At 40.0% G+C, this 22,015-nt stretch overlaps 1 protein-coding gene and 1 pseudogene across 2 annotated transcripts; one reads left to right on the plus strand and one right to left on the minus strand.

The window, feature by feature from the left end:
- Nucleotides 1-10,469: 10,469 nt before the first annotated feature.
- LOC308519450 (olfactory receptor 7A17-like) lies at nucleotides 10,470-11,503 on the plus strand (the record flags this gene model as incomplete). Its single annotated transcript, XM_081091435.1, has 1 exon — nucleotides 10,470-11,503. The coding sequence occupies exon 1, from the start codon at nucleotides 10,550-10,552 to the stop codon at nucleotides 11,501-11,503; it is 954 nt and encodes a 317-aa protein (XP_080947561.1). The 5' UTR covers nucleotides 10,470-10,549.
- An 8,040-nt stretch (nucleotides 11,504-19,543) lies between these two features.
- LOC308519377 (olfactory receptor-like protein OLF4) lies at nucleotides 19,544-20,492 on the minus strand (annotated as a pseudogene). The gene has a single exon. The product of its transcript is annotated as an olfactory receptor-like protein OLF4 (transcript).
- Between the last annotated feature and the right edge of the window lie 1,523 nt (nucleotides 20,493-22,015).

A 22,015-nucleotide genomic window follows, 5' to 3' on the forward strand; every position in this document is an offset into this window, starting at 1 on the left:
TTCATAACAGTAGCAACATTAGAGTTATGAGGTAGCAACGAAAATAAGTTTATGTTGGGTCACAATATGAGGAACTGTATTTAAAGGGCCAGTAGGTTGAGAACCACTGCTCTAATGCTTCTGGTCAGGGCAGTGGCTTGACTGACCTTGGATGAGTTTCTCACACAAGTTTTGGATTGACTGGTGGTAGGCTTATCTAGTGGCTTTAGTTGGAACACTGGGACTGGAGGCTTATTCCAGATGGTCAGGGCTTCTTTATACAGCCATGGCTGTATTCCAAGAGACAGATGTGTGCATGGCTCAGAATTAGCACAACATCACTTCTACCACATTATTCTGGTCAAAGAAACCCATAAGATTCAAGTGGTGGGCAAACAGACTGTTATGGGGGGTGAAAGTTATATTGGAAAGTGAGAGGATACAAGGATTCCATTGATAGAGTCATTGATGCAATCAATCCCCATCATTGTTAATCTATTCTATTAGCTTTCTTTGGTAAAGGAATTCATGTTGAAACTTTACATTAAGTAGAAGAAAAAAATCTTACGTCAATTTGGTGAGTCTGATTCATTAACAGATCTAGTGAATTCCCAATTTCATAAAATTGAAACCAAGCCAGAATCCCTTCTCAGTCAAATCCCATACCCCCAATGTCTCACTTGCAAGGAAACAGACCTGAGTACCTTTTCTTATATTCACCAAAGTAACTTTTTTAGACATAAATCAGGTTCTTGTGGCACTAGTGCCCCATCTGGAATCTGTGATAACATAGTGTCACATACCTTGAGTTGGTTTTATAAGGACTAAAATGTTCTGCCAGGTAAAAAACCACTGACTATCATAACCACAGTCATAAACCCCAGACTAGCTGACATTGGATGACTGATGATCACAACTCCTAAAAGAGCTCATTGTAACTAACACCTGCTCCAACCAATCAGAATATACAAATGAGCTGATCACCCATTGACCCTTACCCCCAATTACACCTTTTAAAACCAATGCCAGTAAAGGAACCAGGAGTTCATGGTTTGAGCACTAGCTTTCCCATTGTCCTTGCCCAGTGCTACCAAAAATGTGAATCTAATCTCTCCACTACAAATCTCATGTTCAGTGTGTGTGACTCCCTGGGTAGCTGGTGGACAAACTCTTCAGTTACAGAAGTAAATGTCGTTCTGATTTTGAGGTCTTCGTGCATTAATATAGGAAATGTAATTTATTATTAAAATTAAGGTCAACCTTCTACGTTACATCATTGTATCTAAATTTGTAAATCTTTTTAGTCTCATATTAATTGAATCATTCATTCTTTAATTTCTATAGTCACCAAATTTCTTTAAAATTTTCTTTCAACATTAAAGGTGAGAATATTAGTGTGTGTGTTATGTCTTTCTGTGTTGTGTTTATTGGAAAGAAAATCATGTACAAATGTACATACATGTATATGTACATACACTTCCCATCCATGGAAGAGTTATTAGACATACTCTATGTTTAAAAAACATTTTTTTATTTCTACCAAAATCTACGGGAATTAGGTTTATTATTCCACATCACCAGCAGAAATAAGGAAACAGAGGATCAGGCTAATTACATTTTTTACAATTATATAACAAAGATATTAAAGCTTTTGTGTTTTTTGAGTTATGTATATGAACTTATGCAGCATGTACTCTTAATTTTTGCATAACTCCTTTAATTCAGAAATATTGCTGTTAACTATGTTCCATTTATTTTATGTTATTATACTCCAATAAATTGTTTTAAAAAATTTCTTAGAACTAATAAACAGGTTCATTAGTGATACAGAATAAATATATAATAATCATTTGCATCTATATGAACAGTCAGAAGAGAAATTAAGAGAACAATTCCATTTCTAATTGCATCAAAAAGAATTAAATACCTAGAAACAAACCATAAAGCATTGCAAAAAATATTGAAAAAGGCACAAATAAATGGGAAGATATTCTGTGTTTATGGATATTCTGTGTTTAATATTGTGAATGTCCATACTATTGTTAAAGGGAAAACCACAGGCCCAAAAATGGCATCACTCCCGTTAAAAACCCATGATGCTAAATCAAAATTTCATACTGGATTTAATGGAAGTTTCCACCTCTCCCAAAAACTTAATTTTAATCAACAAGCCTTGAATTTTTGGTCAAGAACCACTAAGGTAATCTGTCACGTGGGCCCTCCCCATCCCCCACAGAAAGAAGAGGGAATCTGTCTGATAGAAATCCTTCCTCTCCTCTCCCCCAAAGAAAAGATGTCATGGCCCCAAATAACCCTTTTTTTGCTCTGTTTTAATAGCTCCTTTGTCCCTACTTGTTTCCTATAAAAACCTTCTATTTTATACACCCCTCTGAGCTCCCCTTTAGTTGCCAGGTAGGAACTTTTACCTCTCCCTTAAAGAATTTAAATTTGGAGTCTTGCCAATAATAAGAGTTATCACCAGAGATAACATTTTGTAACCTATATGGAGGGCAGGGCAAATTTCTAATTACTGAGCATCTTTTCTTCTTATTGTCCTACAATGTCCTTCCTCCCTTCTGTAGCTCCAGGTGCTTCACCTCATTTTTAGCTCAGAATGTCATATAAACGGTACCTCACTGTCTCTTTCGTTTCTGAACCTCTCATGTATGCTTCCGAGTAGATTTCACTGGGAGATAGATATTTGGTAATCAAGTTTTGCCAGTAACTATGGTAGCTATGATTGTTCCCTATAAATCTCAGTCTATTGATAATGATGCAATAGGACAGGAATGCCTGGGCAGTGGTTTGGGTCTTACTTCTTTCTCCTGAGACCAGTCCCTAAGTGAGTGGATGGACCCCTGTGGTCCTTACTATAATTGCCACAATTGGACCCTCAGCTAAATAAGACAGTAAAACCTGGAAATTATGTATGAAATACAGTAGCATGTTTGTAGCACAAGTACCTGACTAAGCTTTTTTATTCCAAAACACCCATCTCAGATAATCATGTTGCCAGGTGTATGACACTGCTACTACAGAAGCACTCATGATGCCACCACCCATGAAGTTCCCCTTTTATTTTTAATTTGATTTGGAACTTGAAATATATGCAATGTTATTTTAAATTAGAAGCAATTTCAATACAAGCAAAGGAAGGAAGTTCACATTAAACAATGGATATATCTAGGAAGCAAAGTTTATTTGGAATTAAACACAGAATTTTTGTGATTTTTACACAAGATTGACATATTATAACATTCTCCTTGTAGAAAACCCTGAGTAACCTGGATAACTGACCAGAGGGGTGACCCTGCTTTTCCTCCTCCTGCTCTAATTCCAACTCTCCATTGTGGTATTTGGGCATGTTGGACTGTGAGTAATAAAACTTACATGTTCATAGTTCCATGATGGTTCTTGAAATCATAAGGACCATAAGAATCCATCTAGTCACAACATTGACTCTGGTCTGAGGAGCAAGTAGTAGGACCCAGGTCAGTGCCCAGGCATTCCTATCCTATTCCATCACAATCAATAGACTGAGACTTATAGGGAACAACCATAAAGTCTACAGTATCAGGAAGATCAGTTAAGGTACCAATGTACAAAGAATGAAGGACGCATGGTGAACACAGAACAAATTAGTTACAATGATATAAGTCATTTGAGAAGAAATTATTGTTAAGATATCAATGTTGCCAATGAATTATATGACAACTTCCAAATATTTCTGATGAAGGTTGAAAAAAACTTTGTGAAGGTACAAAAAATGACAAAGGGAACGAATGTCTATATAATAGACAAAGCAGAAAGCTTAATAAAATAGTTACTTAAATTGTATAGAAGAGGTGAAACAAACAAATGAAATTCAAGGACGGAATACAAGGAACAAGTCTGAAAACTAGTCTGATTAAAGAATCTCAATTTCTGGTTTTGGGTCTTGGAGCACTTTTTCTAGCTCCAAATGTGTGTTTGTTCTTTACTGCCATCCCATAGATCCTGATCAGGGCCATCTTTATGTCTTTGATTCTCAGACTGTAGATAAAGGGTTCAGCATGGGTGTGACCATGGCATACATCACTGAGGCTGCTGCACTTGAGTGTGAGCTGTGGGTAGCAGCAGAGCTGAGATACATTCCTAGGACTATATCATAAAATAAGGAGAGAGCTGAGAGGTGAGACGCACAGGTAGAAAATGCTTTATACTTCCCCTGAGCTGATGGGATTCCACATATGGAGGACACTATCTCAGAGTAAGAATAAATGATATCAGCGAGGGGACAAGCACCCAGTAGTGCAGTTACAAAATACATCACCAAGTTAATAAGAAAGGTGTCAGAACAGGCAAATTTGATCATCTGCTTAATTCCACTGGAAAAGTAGGATTTCTAATTCTGCAGGGAAGGACAGTCTCAGTATCAGTAAGCTATGTAACAAGGAATTCAGAACACACAAGATCCAAGACACCAGAACCAGCAGTCCACAGAGCCGGGGGTTCATGATGACTATGTATTGCGGTGGGTGGCAGATGGCCACATACCTGTCATAGGTCATCACTGTTAGAATGCAGTTGTCCCAACCTCCAAAGATTGTGAGAAAATACATGTGTGATGCAGCCGTCATAGGTAATGGCTTTGCTTTGTGTCTGGATGTTCCATAGCATCTTTGGGATGGTGGTGGAGGTGAAACAGATATCTACCAAGGACAGGTTGGAGAGGAAGAAGTACATAGGTGTGTGGAGGTGGGAGTCTGAGCTGAAGCCCAGGATGATGAGCAGGTTTCCCAACACAGTGATCAGGTACATGGAGAGGCAAAGCCCAAATATGAGGGGCTGCAGTTCTGGTTCCTCTGACAGTCCCAGACGAAGAAATTCTGAAATTCGTGTATCATTGCCTTGTACCATGTGGCAGTGGTCAAACTAGGAAGAAAAATAATATGATTAATTTTACACATGTGGGTAATAACACAGTGAAATGCTAGAATTTATGTTTTTATGTTTTTCAGTCAAGAAATTGTATACTTATATTGATTATATCATCTTTAATAGGTCTGCTGTGAAAACTGTGATTAGCAATTCTTGTCCAACACTCAGCTTTCCCCCAAGAGGTCATGTAATATATGGTCTTAATGGAAAATTCTTTTACACATTTGAGGAATTTATGTTGATTACTGACTATCTTCTAGGGTAAGAGTATAGAATGCTGAGAAATAAAGCATTCCACAATGCATTGATGGAGAAAGAATATAAATTACCAAGTAGAAAAAAACATATGCTCTGTTAGATAGTGACAGATGCTATGAAAATGAAAAAGCAGGTGTATAATAGAATGAATGGAGGTGTTGTATTTTATTGAGGGTTCAGGAAGATCTGCAAACTAAGTGATATTTGAACAGAGTCCTGGAGGAAGACAGAGTGGGAGTCATGAATCTATCTGGGGGAAGTGTGTGCCTGGCCGTGGGAAGAGTCAGTGCAAAGACCCAGAGGGTGGCATGTGTTTCAGATATTCAAGCCTGCAACCCAGGCATGTGCCTTGACCAGGTGTCCAACCATGACCTCCTGAGCAGCACGGTCCAGGCAACACATGCTTGTTTTTTAAATCTAGACTGATCAAAATGACTTGCTAGTTGTAATAGCCTTCTAATGCATTTTAGACAGCCATTTGTATCATCTGAAAATGTGATTAACTTACTTTTACAGAAAACATGAACCTACTATTGCTTTTACTCTTTGGTTGCATAGATTTGAAATTTCAGAACAGTGATGGCATACATGACAGTAGCAGGCATATTTGTCCTCTGTATGACCTTCAAGCACATTCCTCAAATATTTTCTTGTCAGGTCTGATATTAGCTGATGATCAAGGAAACTATTTTATGATAGCTAAAAAATACCTTAGGTACAGTTTCTTAGAAGTGCTTTTATACATTATCATTTACATATCTCAAGATGATTCTAGTATGTTTGGATGATTTTTTCTATTAATTTATTCTAAGATAATACAATTAATAAATTCTCAATATTAGAGGCTCATGGCTTTCATGGTAGACTGCTTCTGCTCATAATTTAAATCAGGTAGTCTGCACTCCATACACTATTCTATAGATCCGAAGGGTGCCTTAGAAAGATAAGTGCTTGTCAGGTTATTGGAACCATCAGCAGAAACCAAGGACAGCTCATGGCTGGACCTCCACTCAGCTAAGTTCTCTTAGTGCTAAGTTTTGAAGTACTTCAGGTTGACTTTAATGGACACTGACATAGGGAGAGTTATATTGGGAGGAGAGTCAGGATGGTGGATGGGTCTGACAGTACATCAGCCAGGATCTGGGGAGACTGAGCAGAGCCTGTGTACTATAGATTTCCTGGACCTTCCCACTAGCAGAAAAGAAGCCAGATTTAACTCTTCTTTTATTTTACAATTTTGTATCTGATTAACTTACTACCCATGTCTGAATTTACACACTTAATCAGGGGCCAGCAAAGTACTCCCCAAAGAGCTAATCCCACCCCCAGCCTGTTTTCATAAAGAGGCTTTATCAGTAGGGCGATGGTAGCCCCATAAAAGATATGTCTACATTCTAACACCATGTACCTGTAAATGTGACTTTATTTGAAAAAAAAAAATGCTCTTTATAGATATAACTAGAGGCCTGGTGCACAAAAATCTGTGCACTTGGGGGGGGGGCTCCCTCAGCATGGTGTGGGCCCTCTCCCAGTCTGGGACCCCTCGGGGGATGTCCACCTGATGGCTTAGGCCCGCTCCCCAGGGGAACGGGCCTAAGCTGGCAATCAGACATCCCTCTGGCAGGCCAGGAGCCCGTGGGGGATGTCCAGTTGCCAGAGGGGAACAGGTCTAAGCTGCAGTCAGACATCCTTAGCGCTGCTGAGGAGGCAGGAGATGCTCCCTCCACCACCGCTGTGCTGGCAGCCATCAGCTGGCTTGTGGCTGAGCAGGGCTCTCCCCGTGGGAACACACTAACCACCAGAGGGCATCTCCTGCATTGAGCATCTGCTCCCTGGTGGTCAGTGTGTGCCATAGTGACAAGTCATTCTCAGTTGTTCTGCTGGTAGGGTCAATTGGCATATTACCCTTTTATTTTATAGGATAGAGGCCTGGTGCATGAGGGTGGGGCCGCTAGTTTGCCTTGAGGGGTGTCCCGGATCAGGGTGTTGGTCCTGCTAAGGTGCCTGGCCAGCCTGGGTGAGGGGTTGATGGCCTTATCAGTAGGGTGATGGTAGCCCCGTAAAAGATATGTCTACATTCTAACACCAAGTACCTGTAAATGTGACTTTATTTGAAAAAAAAAAAAGGCTCTTTATAGATATAACTAGAGGCCTGGTGCACAAAAATCTGTGCACTCAGGGGGGGGGGGTCCCTCAGCCTGGTGTGAGCCCTCTCGCAGTCTGGGACCCCTCAGGGGATGTCCACCTGCTGGCTTAGGCCCGCTTTCCAGGGGATCGGGCCTAAGCTGGCAATCAGACATCCCAGATACCTGCTTCCAGCCTGCCGGTCAATTGGCATATTACCCTTTTATATAGGATCGAGGCCTGGTGCACAGGTGGGGGCCACTAGTTTGCCTTCAGGGGTGTCCCGGATCAGGGTGTGGAGCCCGCTAAGGTGCCTGGCCAGCCTGGTGAGGGCCTGAGGGCCATTTTAAGGTTTCCCAAAGCCCCTTCAGGCTGGAATCAGGTATCTGGGATTTATTTATTTTCTATAATTGAAACTTTGTAGCCTTGAGTGGAGCTCAGAGTCGGCTAGGGCTAGCAGAAAGCTTGGTTTCCTCCATTGCCGGGGAAAACAAAAGCCTCCTGCTTGCTCCAGCTCCATGGCCACCGCCATCTTTGTGACAGAGAAAGGGAGTTAGGGAGTGACAGTTAATTAGCATATTACTCTTTTATTAAATCAGATTAAGGATCTCAAGATGCAATCATCCTCAATTATCCAGTTGGACCCTAAAACCAATGACCAAGCTCCTTATAAGAGATGCAGTGGAGAGGCACAGAGAAAAAAAGACCATATGTCTCCTAAGATTGGGGTGATGCAGCCACAAAGCCCAGGGATGCTTGGAGTCACGAAAAGCAGGATGAGGAAAGGAGCACAGCCTCTCTTAGAGCCTCTGTGGAGTGCAGCCTCTCTGACATCCTGAGAAAAGACTTCTGGCATCAAGAACCTGATGAAATAAATTCCTGTTGTTTAAAGCCACCCCAGTTAGGGCTTAGTTGTTACAGAATCCACAGAAAATAAATACCTACAGCCAAGCCCATCTGTGTGGGTATTGCCTACAAGTGCTTCCACACTACAATGGCAGAGTTAAGTAGCTTCAACAGAGCACTGATGGTCCAATAATAATCTTTATGTAGTTCTTTACACATATGTTTGGCAGTGACGGCTCTAAGTCACTATCAGGTACTGGTTTTATATTCAAAGTACTCTTTTCCATCATAAAGAAATGCTCTGAGTAGCCTTGCTGACCAGAAAAAAAAAATATGTACCTATGCGAGTTTAAAGATGTGAATGCATTTACCCCAGATGAAAAAAATTGAATAATTGGATCTGGGGAACCTGTACAAAAGAAACTCTATATCTGCAGCCAAAATAATTTACTCTCCATCAAGTGCATCTTCAGAATTGATCTCTTGTTTTCAAAGTTGAGGTCAAGGGGAAGTTTCTGGGAGGTTTCTGTTTGGGATGGGTGTGGTCAGGGACATCACTAAACCTCTGGGTCAGACACTCCATGTGACTCACAGCAGCTCAGAAGCTCATGATGTTATCCTGTCCATGTGTCCTGCATGAGCGCTTACATACCCTGGGGAGATGTTCATTCCAGGGGAGGTGGACCCATCAGTGGGAAGGGAATATGCATCTGGCCCCAAGGTGAACCCATGAAGACCAAACTGGCAGAAAAGTTGCCTTTTATTTATGGTCCCTTGGTTTCAAGGGAGCTGAACTGCTTAGAGAACTGAGCAACAGTAAAACAGTCCATTTAACGAGGAGCCCTGAGAATTCAGCCTCTGGACCTCCCTCTGCAGACTCACCTGCAGCTCCTCAGCCACAGGCTAAGAGCATCCTCTCTGTGCCTCTCTAAGATGCTCATCTGCTCTGGAAAACCCGCACCTGACCTGCATTTCTTGCTCTTTCCACATCAATTGTCCAAGGAAGGAAAGACCGGTAGAACCAAATCCAGTGAGTCATGCCACTGGGGGTGCCAGAGTGAGCACTGTGGGAAAGCATCGTGGGGAGAAGCAAAGCTTTTAATAACCGTGTCTTCTGGGGGAACAGTCAGGCTGATGAAATAGTGAAAGGGATGGACTCAAGATCCTGCACATTTGGTGTCCTTAGGTCTGAAGGGCTTTCTTGCAACTTATTCCTCCTCAGCCCCTTTCTTCTCTCCATCTCAGAGCACAATTCCACAGCCTCTCTCCTCCCACAGCAGGTACAGGCCCTCCCTTCTATCTGCTCAGCTCTCAGGATTCTGCTTTATTTCAACCTTAGCATTTCCTCTTCTCTGTGAAGCATTGACAGAGTGAGGCAGGCTTGCAGAGCAGAAAAGCACTGACTTAGCATCGGGGAGGTGTGAGTTCTAATTCACTCTTCTACTGCTGGTGCCTGATGGACCTGGAACTCTTCTTACATTCTGTGTGTCTTTCTCTCATCAGCACAAGAGTGAGTATAAGGAGATCTCAGAGAATGCTCACGAAGAGCAGGTGCCAGGGGTCTATTTTTCCCTGTATCTAAGCTCTGCTGCTACCCAAAGGAACAGGCCTTTTAAACTATTCTCACATTCATTGTATTGAATTCCAGATTATTTTTACTGTGTCCCAAAATAAGACATGCCTTTACATTGTGATCCAGCAATTTTTGCACACACACCACACACACCACACACACACACACACATTTCTGAACAAAGAGAACCATATACCATCACTATGTATGATGCAATGTAATATTTTCTTTTGTGACTTTTTGACTCTATTCACCATTCTGGATCCTTTTTGAGTCTTTATTACCTAAAACAAGTGTCATCTCAGGGATTTGGCACTGCCTCTTTTCCTAAATAGCCCTCACCCCAAAAAACCCATGTCACCCCCTCTGTCTTCCTGGAGGTCTCTGTTCAATTGCCACCTTTTTTTCAGGGCTGCCTGTCCTCCCAGTATAAAATAACACCCCATCCACTCACTTTTATACCTACTTTATTTTCTTCACATGACACCATCTAACTTGGTATATGACATATTTGTTGTAAATATTTTTTCACTATCATTATATTCTAGGAATTTTGTTTCTGAGCATCCTGTACACTTTCGCTAGAGGTGGGAAATATCAATAAATATTCTTTAAATGCATGAAAGCATTTCTCATAAATATAGTGTTATCCACGACCACCTTGGAAACAAATTTTGAGGAAGACAGGAATTTCTAATCAGAGATGTCATGGGGGATGATACATACAAAAAATAAATATTGTTGCTTTTTTACAAAATATAGTTGTAGCATTTCAACTATGCTTGTTATGGCCATTTGTGTAAAACCTAATCATGCTATTTTTTCTTTCCTACTAGTAACCTCCACCCCATGGGACCTGAGAATGATACTCTGATTTCAGAATTTCTTCTTCTAGGATTATCAGAGGAACCAAAACTGCAGCCCCTCATATTTGGGCTTTTCCTCTCCATGTACCTGATCACTGTGGTTGGAAACCTGCTCATCATCCTGGCTGTCAGCTCAGACTCCCACCTCCACACACCCATGTACTTCTTCCTCTCCAACCTGTCCTTCGTAGACATCTGTTTCACCTCCACCACCGTCCCAAAGATGCTGGTGAACATCCAGACACAGAGCAGAACCATCACCTATAAAGGCTGCATCACACAGTTGTATTTTTTCTTACTCTTTGGAGGACTGGATGACTTCCTGCTAGCCATCATGGCCTATGACAGGTATGTGGCCATCTGCCACCCCCTACACTATATGGTCATCATGAACCCCCGGCTCTGTGGACTGCTGGTTCTGATGTCGTGGATCACAAGTGCCCTGCAATCCTTGTTAGAAAGTTTAATAGTGTTACAATTGTCCTTCTGTACAGACTTGGAAATCCCCCACTTTTTCTGTGATCTCAGAGAAGTGGTTCATCTTGCCTGTTCTGACACCTTTCTTAATAACATGGTGATGTATTTTATAACTGTGCTACTGGGTGGTGGTCCCCTTGCTGGTATCCTTTACTCTTACTCAAAGATAGTGTCCTCCATACGTGCAATCCCATCATCTCAGGGGAAGTATAAGGCATTTTCTACGTGTGCATCTCACCTCTGGGTTGTCTTCTTATTTTATGGAACAGGCATAGGAGTGTACCTAAGCTCTGCTGCTACCCAAAGCTCACACTCAAGTGCAGCAGCCTCAGTGATGTACACTGTGGTCACACCCATGCTTAACCCCTTCATCTACAGTCTCAGGAACAAAGACATAAAGAGGGCTCTGAAAAGATTCTTTGGGATGGCAGGTGCAAAGGGGACAAACATCTCGAGGTAAAAAGTGCCCTTGATTTTGGGGCTACAGAACCTAAAACCAGAAATTGTGACTCTTTAATCACAGTGTGTTTTTTTAGACTTGCTACTTTTATTTCTTAAAAAAAACATATTTTTATTGATTTTAGAGAGGAAGGTAAAGGGAGACAGAGATACATGAATGATGAGAGAATAGTATTGATCGCCTGCCTCCTGCATACCCACTCCTGGTGATTGAACCCACAACCCGAGCATGTGCCACGACCAGAAATCTAAGGGATCCTCCTGGTTCATAGGTTGATGCTCAACCACTGAGAAACACAGGCCGGGCCAGAATTGGTCCTTTCATTCTGTCCTTGAATTTCCTTTGTTTGTTTCAACTTCTCTATACAATTTCAGTAACCACTTTATTAAGCTTCCTCCTTTGTCTGTTATATAGACTTTTTTTTTTGAACCTTCATTAAGTTTTTTCAACATTGATGAGAAATAGGGATAAGTTTTCATTTCCTTTGCTAGAAATATTGATGTCTTAAGAGTAATTTATTTTCAAATGACATATATCATTGTAAGTAATTTGTTCCTGTTTTGTAGGTAGAATAGTAATAAGTAGTATCACTCATGTAGAAAAACTGCACTTGGCTGCCTAATCCATTGTGTAATTTCATTCCATAAAATCTGTAACCTGTTTTCACCATGTGTCCCTCTTCTCTGTACATTGGTACCTTAACTGCTCTTCCTGAAATTATAGATTTTATCATCGTTCCCTATAAGTCTCCGTCTATTGATAGTGATGCAATAGGATAGGGATGCCTGGGCACTGGCCTGGTTCCTCCTACTTGTTCCTCAGACCAGAGTCAATGTCCTGGGTGGATGGACTCTTGTGGTCCTTCTTATAATTACAACAACCATCATGGAACTATGAAAACATAAGGTTCATTACTCACAGTCCTGTGCTTCCAAAAGCCACACAGGAAGCTGTGTGCATGTATGTGTGTGAAAGAGAGAGAGAAATGGGCTTGGGATGAAGGACTCCGCCTCAATGGGGACCAAGGATATGATGGCTATGGTTTTGTGGGTTTGCTTTTTAAAAATGTATCTTTATTGTTGAAAGTATTACAGATGTCCTTCTTTTCCTCCCCCATTGACCCACTCTTCTCCTCTCCAGTCCCCTCCCCAGGCCTTCACCCCACTATTATCTGTGTCCATGGGTTATTCATATATGCACATAAGTTCTTTGGTTAATTTCTTCCCTCCTCCCTTTCCCTCTGAAAATCCACAGTCTGTTGCATGCTTCCATGTCTCTTGATCTATTTTGTTTGGCACTTTATTTTGTTTATGGATTTCACATATAACTGAGATCATGTGATACTTGTCTTTCTCTGGCTGACTTATTTCACTTAGCATAAAACTTTTCAAGCCCCTCCATGCTATGGCAAAGGGTAAGAGATCCTTCTTTTTCACAACTGCATTGTATTCCATTGTGTAAATATACCACCATTTTGTGTGTGTGTGTGTGTGTGTGTGTGTGTGTGTGTGTTCTTTTTAATCAATTCTTCAATGGATGAGCACCTGTGCTGTCTCCAGATCTTCGCTATTGTAAATAACACTGATCTGAACATAGAGGTACATGTATTCTTTGATTAGTGTTTCAGAATTCTTAGGTTTTATTCCTAGAAGCAGGATGACTGCATCAAATGGCAGTTACATTTTTAATTATTTCTGAGGATACTCCACACTGTTTTCCACCATGGCTGTACCAGTCTGCATTCCCCCCAGCAGTGCACGAGGTTTCCCTTTTCTCCACATCCTTACAAGCACTTGTTGTTAGTTGATTTATTGATAGTAGCCATTATGGCAGGTGTGAGGAGGCACCTCATTTTGGTTTAATTTGCATCTCTTTGATGATTAGTGACATTGAGGGTTTATTCATATGACTGCTGACTATTTGTGTGTCTTTCTTTGGAGAAGTGTCTATTTAGGTCTTCTGCCCATTTTCTGATGGGGCTGTTTGTCTTCCTTTTGTTGAGTTGTATGAGTACTTTACAAATTTTAGGTTTGCTTTTTATTTAAATCCTAAGAGGAGGAATTAAAGCAGGGGGGAAAAACCAGAGTCAGTCACATGGTCAGTTGTCTAGGTTACTCAGAGTTTTCAAATGGAAATTTGATAACATGTTAATTCTTGTGTAAATATCACAAAAATTCTATCTTTGTTCCTGTGTGTAATTCCAAATGAACTTTGCTCCCTAGATATATCCATTATGTAATGTGAAGTTTCTCCCTTTGTTTGTTTTGAAAATGCTTATATTAAACATAAAATTGCATGTATTAATTATTCTTACCATTTGCAGCAGCATGGATGGAACTGGAGAACATTGTGCTAAGTGAAATAAGCCAGTCAATGAAAGAAAAATACCACATGATCTCACTCATTTATGGATAATAAAGAACATTGAAACCTGATAAACAAAAAGATAGACACAGAGGCAGAGAAGCATCGAACACACTGTCAAATTACAGAGGGAAGTCTGGGGAGTGTTGGACGGGGGTAAGAGATCAACTGAAGGACTTGTATGCATGCATATAAGCATAACCAAAGGACGCAAGATACTGGGGTTGGGATGGGGTGAGGGCATGTGCCACAGGGTAGGGGAGGCTGGGGGAAGGTCAATGGGAGAAAAGAGGAGACTAATATTTGTAATACTTTAAACAATTTAAAAAAACACTTATGTTAAAAAAGAAAAGAAAATGGACTTTGAAATAGAAAGTATTGAAGTTTTGAGTCTTGAAAAAAAATAGTGTGTCTCCTGTACCCAAAAAAACCCCACAAAAATTAAATTGCATATATTAATTATTCCAAAACGAAATAATTAAATCTATAATAATAAAAGCGTAACATGCTAATACGACCAGACATCTGAACAAACTTCCGGACGTCATTCCGGACGTCCTTCTGGACAAAGCCACAGTGGCAGAGGCTGAGGCAGAGGCGATTAGGAGCGATGAGGCAGGCAGGCAAGTGGTTAGGAGCCAGTGGTCCCAGATTGACAGAGGGATGTGCAACTGCTGGTTTAGACCCAATCCCGCAGGGCCTTACCAGCAGCTGGACATCCCTAGAGGGGTTCTGGATTGCGAGAGGATGCAGGCCAGCCTGAGGGACCTTCCCCCTTGCCAACATGCACAAATTTTGTGCACCTGCCTGTAGTTTAAAATAAAAGGGGAACGTCATGGGTGAAGGCAACATGAGTGCTTATGTAGCTGTGTCATGCATCTGGCAAAATAATCATTTGTGATGGATGTATTTGAAACAAAAGCTTAGTCAAGCACACTACTGCATTTTATACCTAATTTCCAGGTTTCAATGTTGTATTTAGCTGAGCATCCGGAAGAGCTACCATAGTTACTGGCCAAACTTGATTATCAAATATCTATGTCCCAGTGGAATCTACTTGGAAACATAAATGAGAGGTTCAGAGACTGGAAGAGACAGTGAGCTAGTGTATATATGACATTCTGAGCTAAAGATGAGGTGAAGCTCCTGAGGCTTCAGAAGGGAGGACGGACATTGCAGGACAATGGGAAGAGCAGATGTTCAGTAATTAGAAATTTGCCCTGCCCTATTTATAGGTCATAAAATGTTACTAGTATCTCTTATGATAACTCTTATTATTGGCAAGACCAAAATTTAAATTCTTTAAGGGAGAGGTAAAAGTTTCTCTTGGACTCCCAGGGTCTCAGGTGCCTTCAGCTCAAAAACAATCCAAGTACATGTCTTGGTGTGACTCATTCTGAACCCTTACAATAGTGACCCAGTTTCATTCTTTTGCCTGTGGTTGTCCAGTTTTCCCAGCACAGTTTATTGGAGACACTGTCCTTTCCTCATTTTACAATTTTGGTTCCTTTCTCCTAAATTAAGGACCTTACGTGTGTGTATTTATTTCTTGGCTCTCTATTCTTTTCCATGGATCTTTGTGTTTGTTTTTGTGCCAGTACTATACTGCTTTCATTACTATAGCTTTATAATATAGCTTGAAATTAGGGAATGGGTTGCCTCCAGCTTTGTTTTGCTTTCTCAGAATTGCTTTGGTAAATCGGGGTCTTATGCAGTTCCACACAAATTCTAGGTTTGTTCTATTTTTGTGAAAAAATGACTTTTCTGCTTTCAGGTGTAAGACAGTGGAATTCTATTTCTAAATGCTACTGACTTGCAAATATGAAGTGCCTCACATCCAGCCAGGTTGAGATCTTGCTGGTCTCATAGCTGGTCAAGGTGGCCATAGTAGGGGCCAATCAGTTGCCCCAGGTTGGAATCTGCCTCTGAATGTGGTTGCATACTTGGTTGAGCAAAAGCTTAGAAATAAGAACACTTTTTCATGCGCTGCTTTAGCAGCAGAAGGAGATAGAATACTGATTTGGGAGCAGTTTCTGGAGTTAAGTAGCCCAGAGTTTGTGCCCTAGTTTCAGCACTTACTAGCTGTGTGACCTTGGGCAATTTGCTTAACCTTCCGGTTCCTCAATTTTCTCAATGTTACTTAATAAAGTTATTGTGTCTGTGATTTTCTTGTATCAAATTGCCTCAGTACTCCATAACTTAAAGTGTGTAAGTAGTAATCTATTCTATTAGCTTTCTTTGGTAAAGGATTTCAAGTTGAAACTTTACATTAAGTAGAAGAAAAAATCTAACGTCAATTTGGTGAGTCTGCTCCATTAACAGATTCAGTGAATTCCCAATTTCATAAAATTGAAACCAAGCCAGAATCCCTTCTCAATCAAATCCCATACCCCCAATGTCTCACTTGCAAGGAAACAGACCTGAGTACCTCTTCTTATATTCACCAAAGTAACTTTTTTAGACATAAATCAGGTTCTTGTGGCACTAGTGCCCCATCTGGAATCTGTGATAACCTAGTGTCACATACCTTGAGTTGGTTTTATAAGGACTAAAATGTTCTGCCAGGTAAAAAACCACTGACTATCATGACCACAGTCATAAACCCCAGACTAGCTGACATTGGATGACTGATGATCACAACTCCTAAAAGAGCTCATTGTAACTAACACCTGCTCCAACCAATCAGAATATACAAATGAGCTGATCACCCATTGACCCTTACCCCCAATTACACCCTTTAAAACCAATTGCCAGTAAAGGAACCAGGAGTTCAAGGTTTGAGCACTAGCTTTCCCATTGTCCTTGCCCAGTGCTACCAAAAGAGTGAATCTAATCTCTCCACTACAAATCTCATGTTCAGTGTGTGTGACTCCCTGGGTAGCTGGTGGACAAATTCTTCAGTTACAGAAGTAAACGTGGTTCTGATTTTGAGGTCTTCGTGCATTAATATAGGAAATGTAATTTATTATTAAAATTAAGGTCAACCTTCTACGTTACATCATTGTATCTAAATTTGTAAATCTTTTTAGTCTCATATTAATTGAATCATTCATTCTTTAATTTCTATTGTCACCAAATTTCTTTAAAATTTTCTTTCAACATTAAAGGTGAGAATATTACTGTGTGTGTGTGTGTTATGTCTTTCTGTGTTGTGTTTATTGGAAAGAAAATCATGTACAAATGTACATACATGTATATGTACATACACTTCCTATCCATGGAAGAGTTATTAGACATGCTCTATGTTTAAAAAACATTTTTTTATTTCTACCAAAATCTACGGGATTAGGTTTATTATTCCACATCACCAGCAGAAATATGGAAACAGAGGATCAAGCTAATTACATTTTTTACAATTATATAACAAAGATATTAAAGCTTTTGTGTTTTTCTGAGGTATGTATATGAACCTATGCAGTATGTACTCTTAATTTTTGCATAACTCCTTTAATTCAGAAATATTGTTGTTAACTATGTTCCATTTATTTTATGTTATTATACTCCAATAAATTGTTTTAAAAAATTTCTTGAACTAATAACAGGTTCATTAGTGATACAAAATAAATATATAATAATCGTTTGCATCTATATGAACAGTCAGAAGAGAAATTAAGAGAACAACTCCATTTCTAATTGCATCAAAAAGAATTAAATACCTAGAAACAAACCATAAAACATTGCAAAAAATATTGAAAAAGGCACAAATAAATGGGAAGATATTCTGTGTTTATGGATATTCTGTGTTTAATATTGTGAATGTCCATACTATTGTTAAAGAGAAAACCATAGGCCCAAAAATAGCATCACTCCAGTTAAAAACCCATGATGCTAAGTCAAGATTTCATACTGGATTTAATGGAAGTTTCCACCTCTCCCAAAAACTTAATTTTAATCAACAAGCCTTGAATTTTTGGTCAAAAACCACTAAGGTAATCTGTCACGTGGGCCCTCCCCATCCCCCACAGAAAGAAGAGGGAATCTGTCTGATAGAAATCCTTCCTCTCCTCTCCCCCAAAGAAAAGATGTCATGGCCACAAATAACCCTTATTTTGCTCTGTTTTAATAGCTCCTTTGTCCCTCCTTTTTCCTATAAAAACCTTCTATTTTGTACACCCCTCTGAGCTCCCCTTTAGTTGCCAGGTAGGAACTTTTACCTCTCCCTTAAAGAATTTAAATTTGGAGTTTTGCCAATAATAAGAGTTATCACCAGAGATAACATTTTGTAACCTATATGGAGGGCAGGGCAAATTTCTAAATACTGAGCATCTTTTCTTCTTATTGTCCTACAATGTCCTTCCTCCCTTCTGTAGCTCCAGGTGCTGCACCTCATCTTTAGCTCAGAATGTCATATAAAGGGTACCTCACTGTCTCTTTCGTCTCTGAACCTCTCATGTATGCTTCTGAGTAGATTTCACTGGGAGAGAGATATTTGGTAATCAAGTTTTTCCAGTAACTATGGTAGCTATGATTGTTCCCTATAAATCTCAGTCTATTGATAATGATGCAATAGGGTAGGAATGCCTGGGCAGTGGTTTGGGTCTTACTTCTTTCTCCTGAGACCAGTCCCTAAGTGAGTGGATGGACCCCTGCGGTCCTTACTATAATTGCCACAATTGGACCCTCAGCTAAATAAGACAGTAAAACCTGGAAATTATGTATGAAATACAGTAGCATGTTTGTAGCACAAGTACCTGACTAAGCTTTTTTATTCCAAAACACCCATCTCAGATAATCATGTTGCCAGGTGTATGACACTGCTACTACAGAAGCACTCATGATGCCACCACCCATGAAGTTCCCCTTTTATTTTTGTTTTGATTTGGAACTTGAAATATATGCAATGTTATTTTAAATTAGAAGCAATTTCAATACAAGCAAAGGAAGGAAGTTCACATTAAACAATGGATATATCTAGGAAGCAAAGTTTATTTGGAATTAAACACAAAATTTTTGTGATTTTTACACAAGATTGACATATTATAACATTCTCCTTGTAGAAAACCCTGAGTAACCTGGATAACTGACCAGAGGGGTGACCCTGCTTTTCCTCCTCCTGCTCTAATTCCAACTCTCCACTGTGGTATTTGGGCATGTTGGACTGTGAGTAATAAAACTTACATGTTCATAGTTCCATGACGGTTGTTGAAATCATAAGGACCATAAGAATCCATCTAGTCACAACATTGACCTGGTCTGAGGAGCAAGTAGTAGGACCCAGGCCAGTGCCCAGGCATTCCTATCCTATTCCATCACTATCAATAGACAGACTTATATGGAAAAATCATAAAGTCTACAGTATCAGGAAGATCAGTTAAGGTACCAATGTACAAAGAATGAAGGACGCATGGTGAACACAGAACAAATTAGTTACAATGATATAAGTCATTTGAGAAGAAATTATTGTTAAGACATCAATGTTGCCAATGAATTAAATGAAAACTTACAAATATTTCTGATGAAGGTTGAAAAAAACTTTGTGAAGGTACAAAAAATGACAAAGAGAAAAAACGTCTATATAACAGACAAAGCATAAAGCATAATAAAATGGTTACTTAAATTGTATAGAAGAGTTGAAACAAACAAAAGAAATTCAAGGACTGAATACAAGGAACAAGTCTGAAAACAAGTCTGATTAAAGAATCTCAATTTCTGGTTTTGGGTCTTGGAGCACTTTTTCTAGCTCCAAATGTGTGTTTGTTCTGTACCTGCCATCCCATAGATCCTGATCAGGGCCATCTTTATGTCTTTGATTCTCAGACTGTAGATAAAGGGTTCAGCATGGGTGTGACCACGGTGTACATCACTGAGGCTGCTGCACTTGAGTGTGATCTGTGGGTAGCAGCAGAGCTGAGATACACTCCTAGGACTATATCATCAAATAAGGAGACAGCTGAGAGGTGAGACGCACAGGTAGAAAATGCTTTATATTTCCCCTGAGCTGATGGGATTCCACATATGGAGGACACTATCTCAGAGTAAGAATAAATGATACCAGCGAGGGGACAAGCACCCAGTAGTACAGTTACAAAATACATCACCGTGTTATTAAGAAAGGTGTCAGAACAGGCAAGTTTGATCATCTGCTTAATTTCACTGGAAAAGTGGGATTTCTAATTCTGCAGGGAAGGACAGTCTCAGTATCATTAAGCTGTATAACAAGGAATTCAGAACACACAAAATCCAGGACACCAGAACCAGCAGTCCACAGAGCCGGGGGTTCATGATGACTGTGTATTGTGGTGGGTGGCATATGGCCACATACCTGTCATAGGTGATCACAGTTAGAATGCAGTTGTCCCGACCTCCAAAGATTGTGAGAAAATACATGTGTGATGCAGCTTTCATAGGTGATGGCTTTGCTCTGTGTCTGGATGTTCCATAGCATCTTTGGGACGGTGCTGGAGGTGAAACAGATGTCTACCAAGGACAGGTTGGAGAGGAAGAAGTACATGGGCGTGTGGAGGTGGGAGTCTGAGCTGATGGCCAGGATGAGGAGCAGGTTTCCAAACACAATGATCAGGTACATGGAGAGGAAAAGCCAAAATATGAGGGGCTGCAGTTCTGGTTCCTCCGATAGTCCCAGACAAAGAAATTCTGAAATTCGTGTATTATTGCCTTGTACCATGTGGCAGTGGTCAGAACTAGGAAGAAAAATAATATGATTAATTTTACACATGTGGGTAATAACACAGTGAAATGCTAGAATTTATGTTTTTATGTTTCTCAGTCAAGAAATTGTATACTTATATTGATTATATCATCTTTAATGGGTCAGCTGTGAAACTGAGATTAGCAATTCTTGCCCTACTCTCAGCTTTCCCCCAAGACTTCATGTAATATATGGTCTTAATGGAAAATTCTTTTACACATTTGAGGAATTTAGGTTGATTACTGACTATCTTCTAGGGTAAGAGAATAGAATGCTGAGAAATAAAGCATTCCTCAATGCATTGATGGAGAAAGAATATAAATTACCAAGTAGAAAAAAAAATGCTCTCTTAGATAGTGACAAATGCTATGAAAAAGAAAAGCAGGAATATAATAGAAGAAATAGAGGTGTTGTATTTTATTGAGAGTTCAGAAAGATCTGCAAACTAAGTGATATTTGAACAGAGTCCTAGAGGAAGACAGAGTGGGAGTCATGAATCTATCTGGGGGAAGTGTGTGCCTGGCTGTGGGAAGAGTCAGTACAAAGACCCAGAGGGTGGCATGTGTTTCAGATATTCAAGCCTGCAACCCAGGCATGTGCTTGACCAGGGATGCAACCATGACCTCCTGAGCAGCACGGTCCAGGCAACACATGCTTGTTTTTTAAATCTAGACTGATCAAAATGACTTGCTAGTTGTAATAGCCTTCTAATGCATTTTAGACAGCCAATTTTATCATCTGAAAATGTGATTAATTTACTTTTACAGAAGATATGAACCTACTATTGCTTTTACTCTTTGGTTGCATTGGTTTGAAATTTCCGAACAGTGATGACATACATGACAGTAGCAGGCATATTTGTCCTCTGTATGACCTTCAAGCACATTCCTCAAATATTTTCTTGTCAGGTCTGATATTAGCTGATGATCAAGGAAACTATTTTATGATAGCTAAAAAATACCTTATGTACAGTTTCTTAGAAGTGCTTTTATACATTATCATTTGCATATCTCAAGGTGATTCTAGTATATTTGGATGATTTTTTCTATTAATTTATTCTAAGATAATACAATTAATACATTCTCAATATTAGAGGCTCATGGCTTTCATGGTAGACTGCTTCTGCTCATAATTTAAATCAGGTAGTCTGCACTCCATACACTATTCTATAGATCTGAAGTGTGCCTTAGAAAGATAATTGCTTGTCAGGTTACTGGAACCATCAGCAGAAACCAAGGACCGCTCATGGCTGGACCTCCACTCAGCTAAGTTTTCCTAGAGCTAAGTTTTGAAGTACTTCATATTGACTTTAATGGACACTGGCATAGAGAGAGTTATATTGGGAGGAGAGTCAGGATGGTGGATGGGTCTGACAGTACATGAGCCAGGATCTGGGGAGACTGAGCAGAGCCTGTGTGCTATAGATTTCCTGGACCTTCCCACTAGCAGAAAAGAAGCCAGATTTAACTCTTCTTCTAATTTTACAATTTTGTATCTGA

Source organism: Myotis nattereri (genome assembly GCF_964212035.1).
Source record: "Myotis nattereri genome assembly, chromosome: 5".
Lineage (NCBI taxonomy): Eukaryota > Metazoa > Chordata > Mammalia > Chiroptera > Vespertilionidae > Myotis > Myotis nattereri.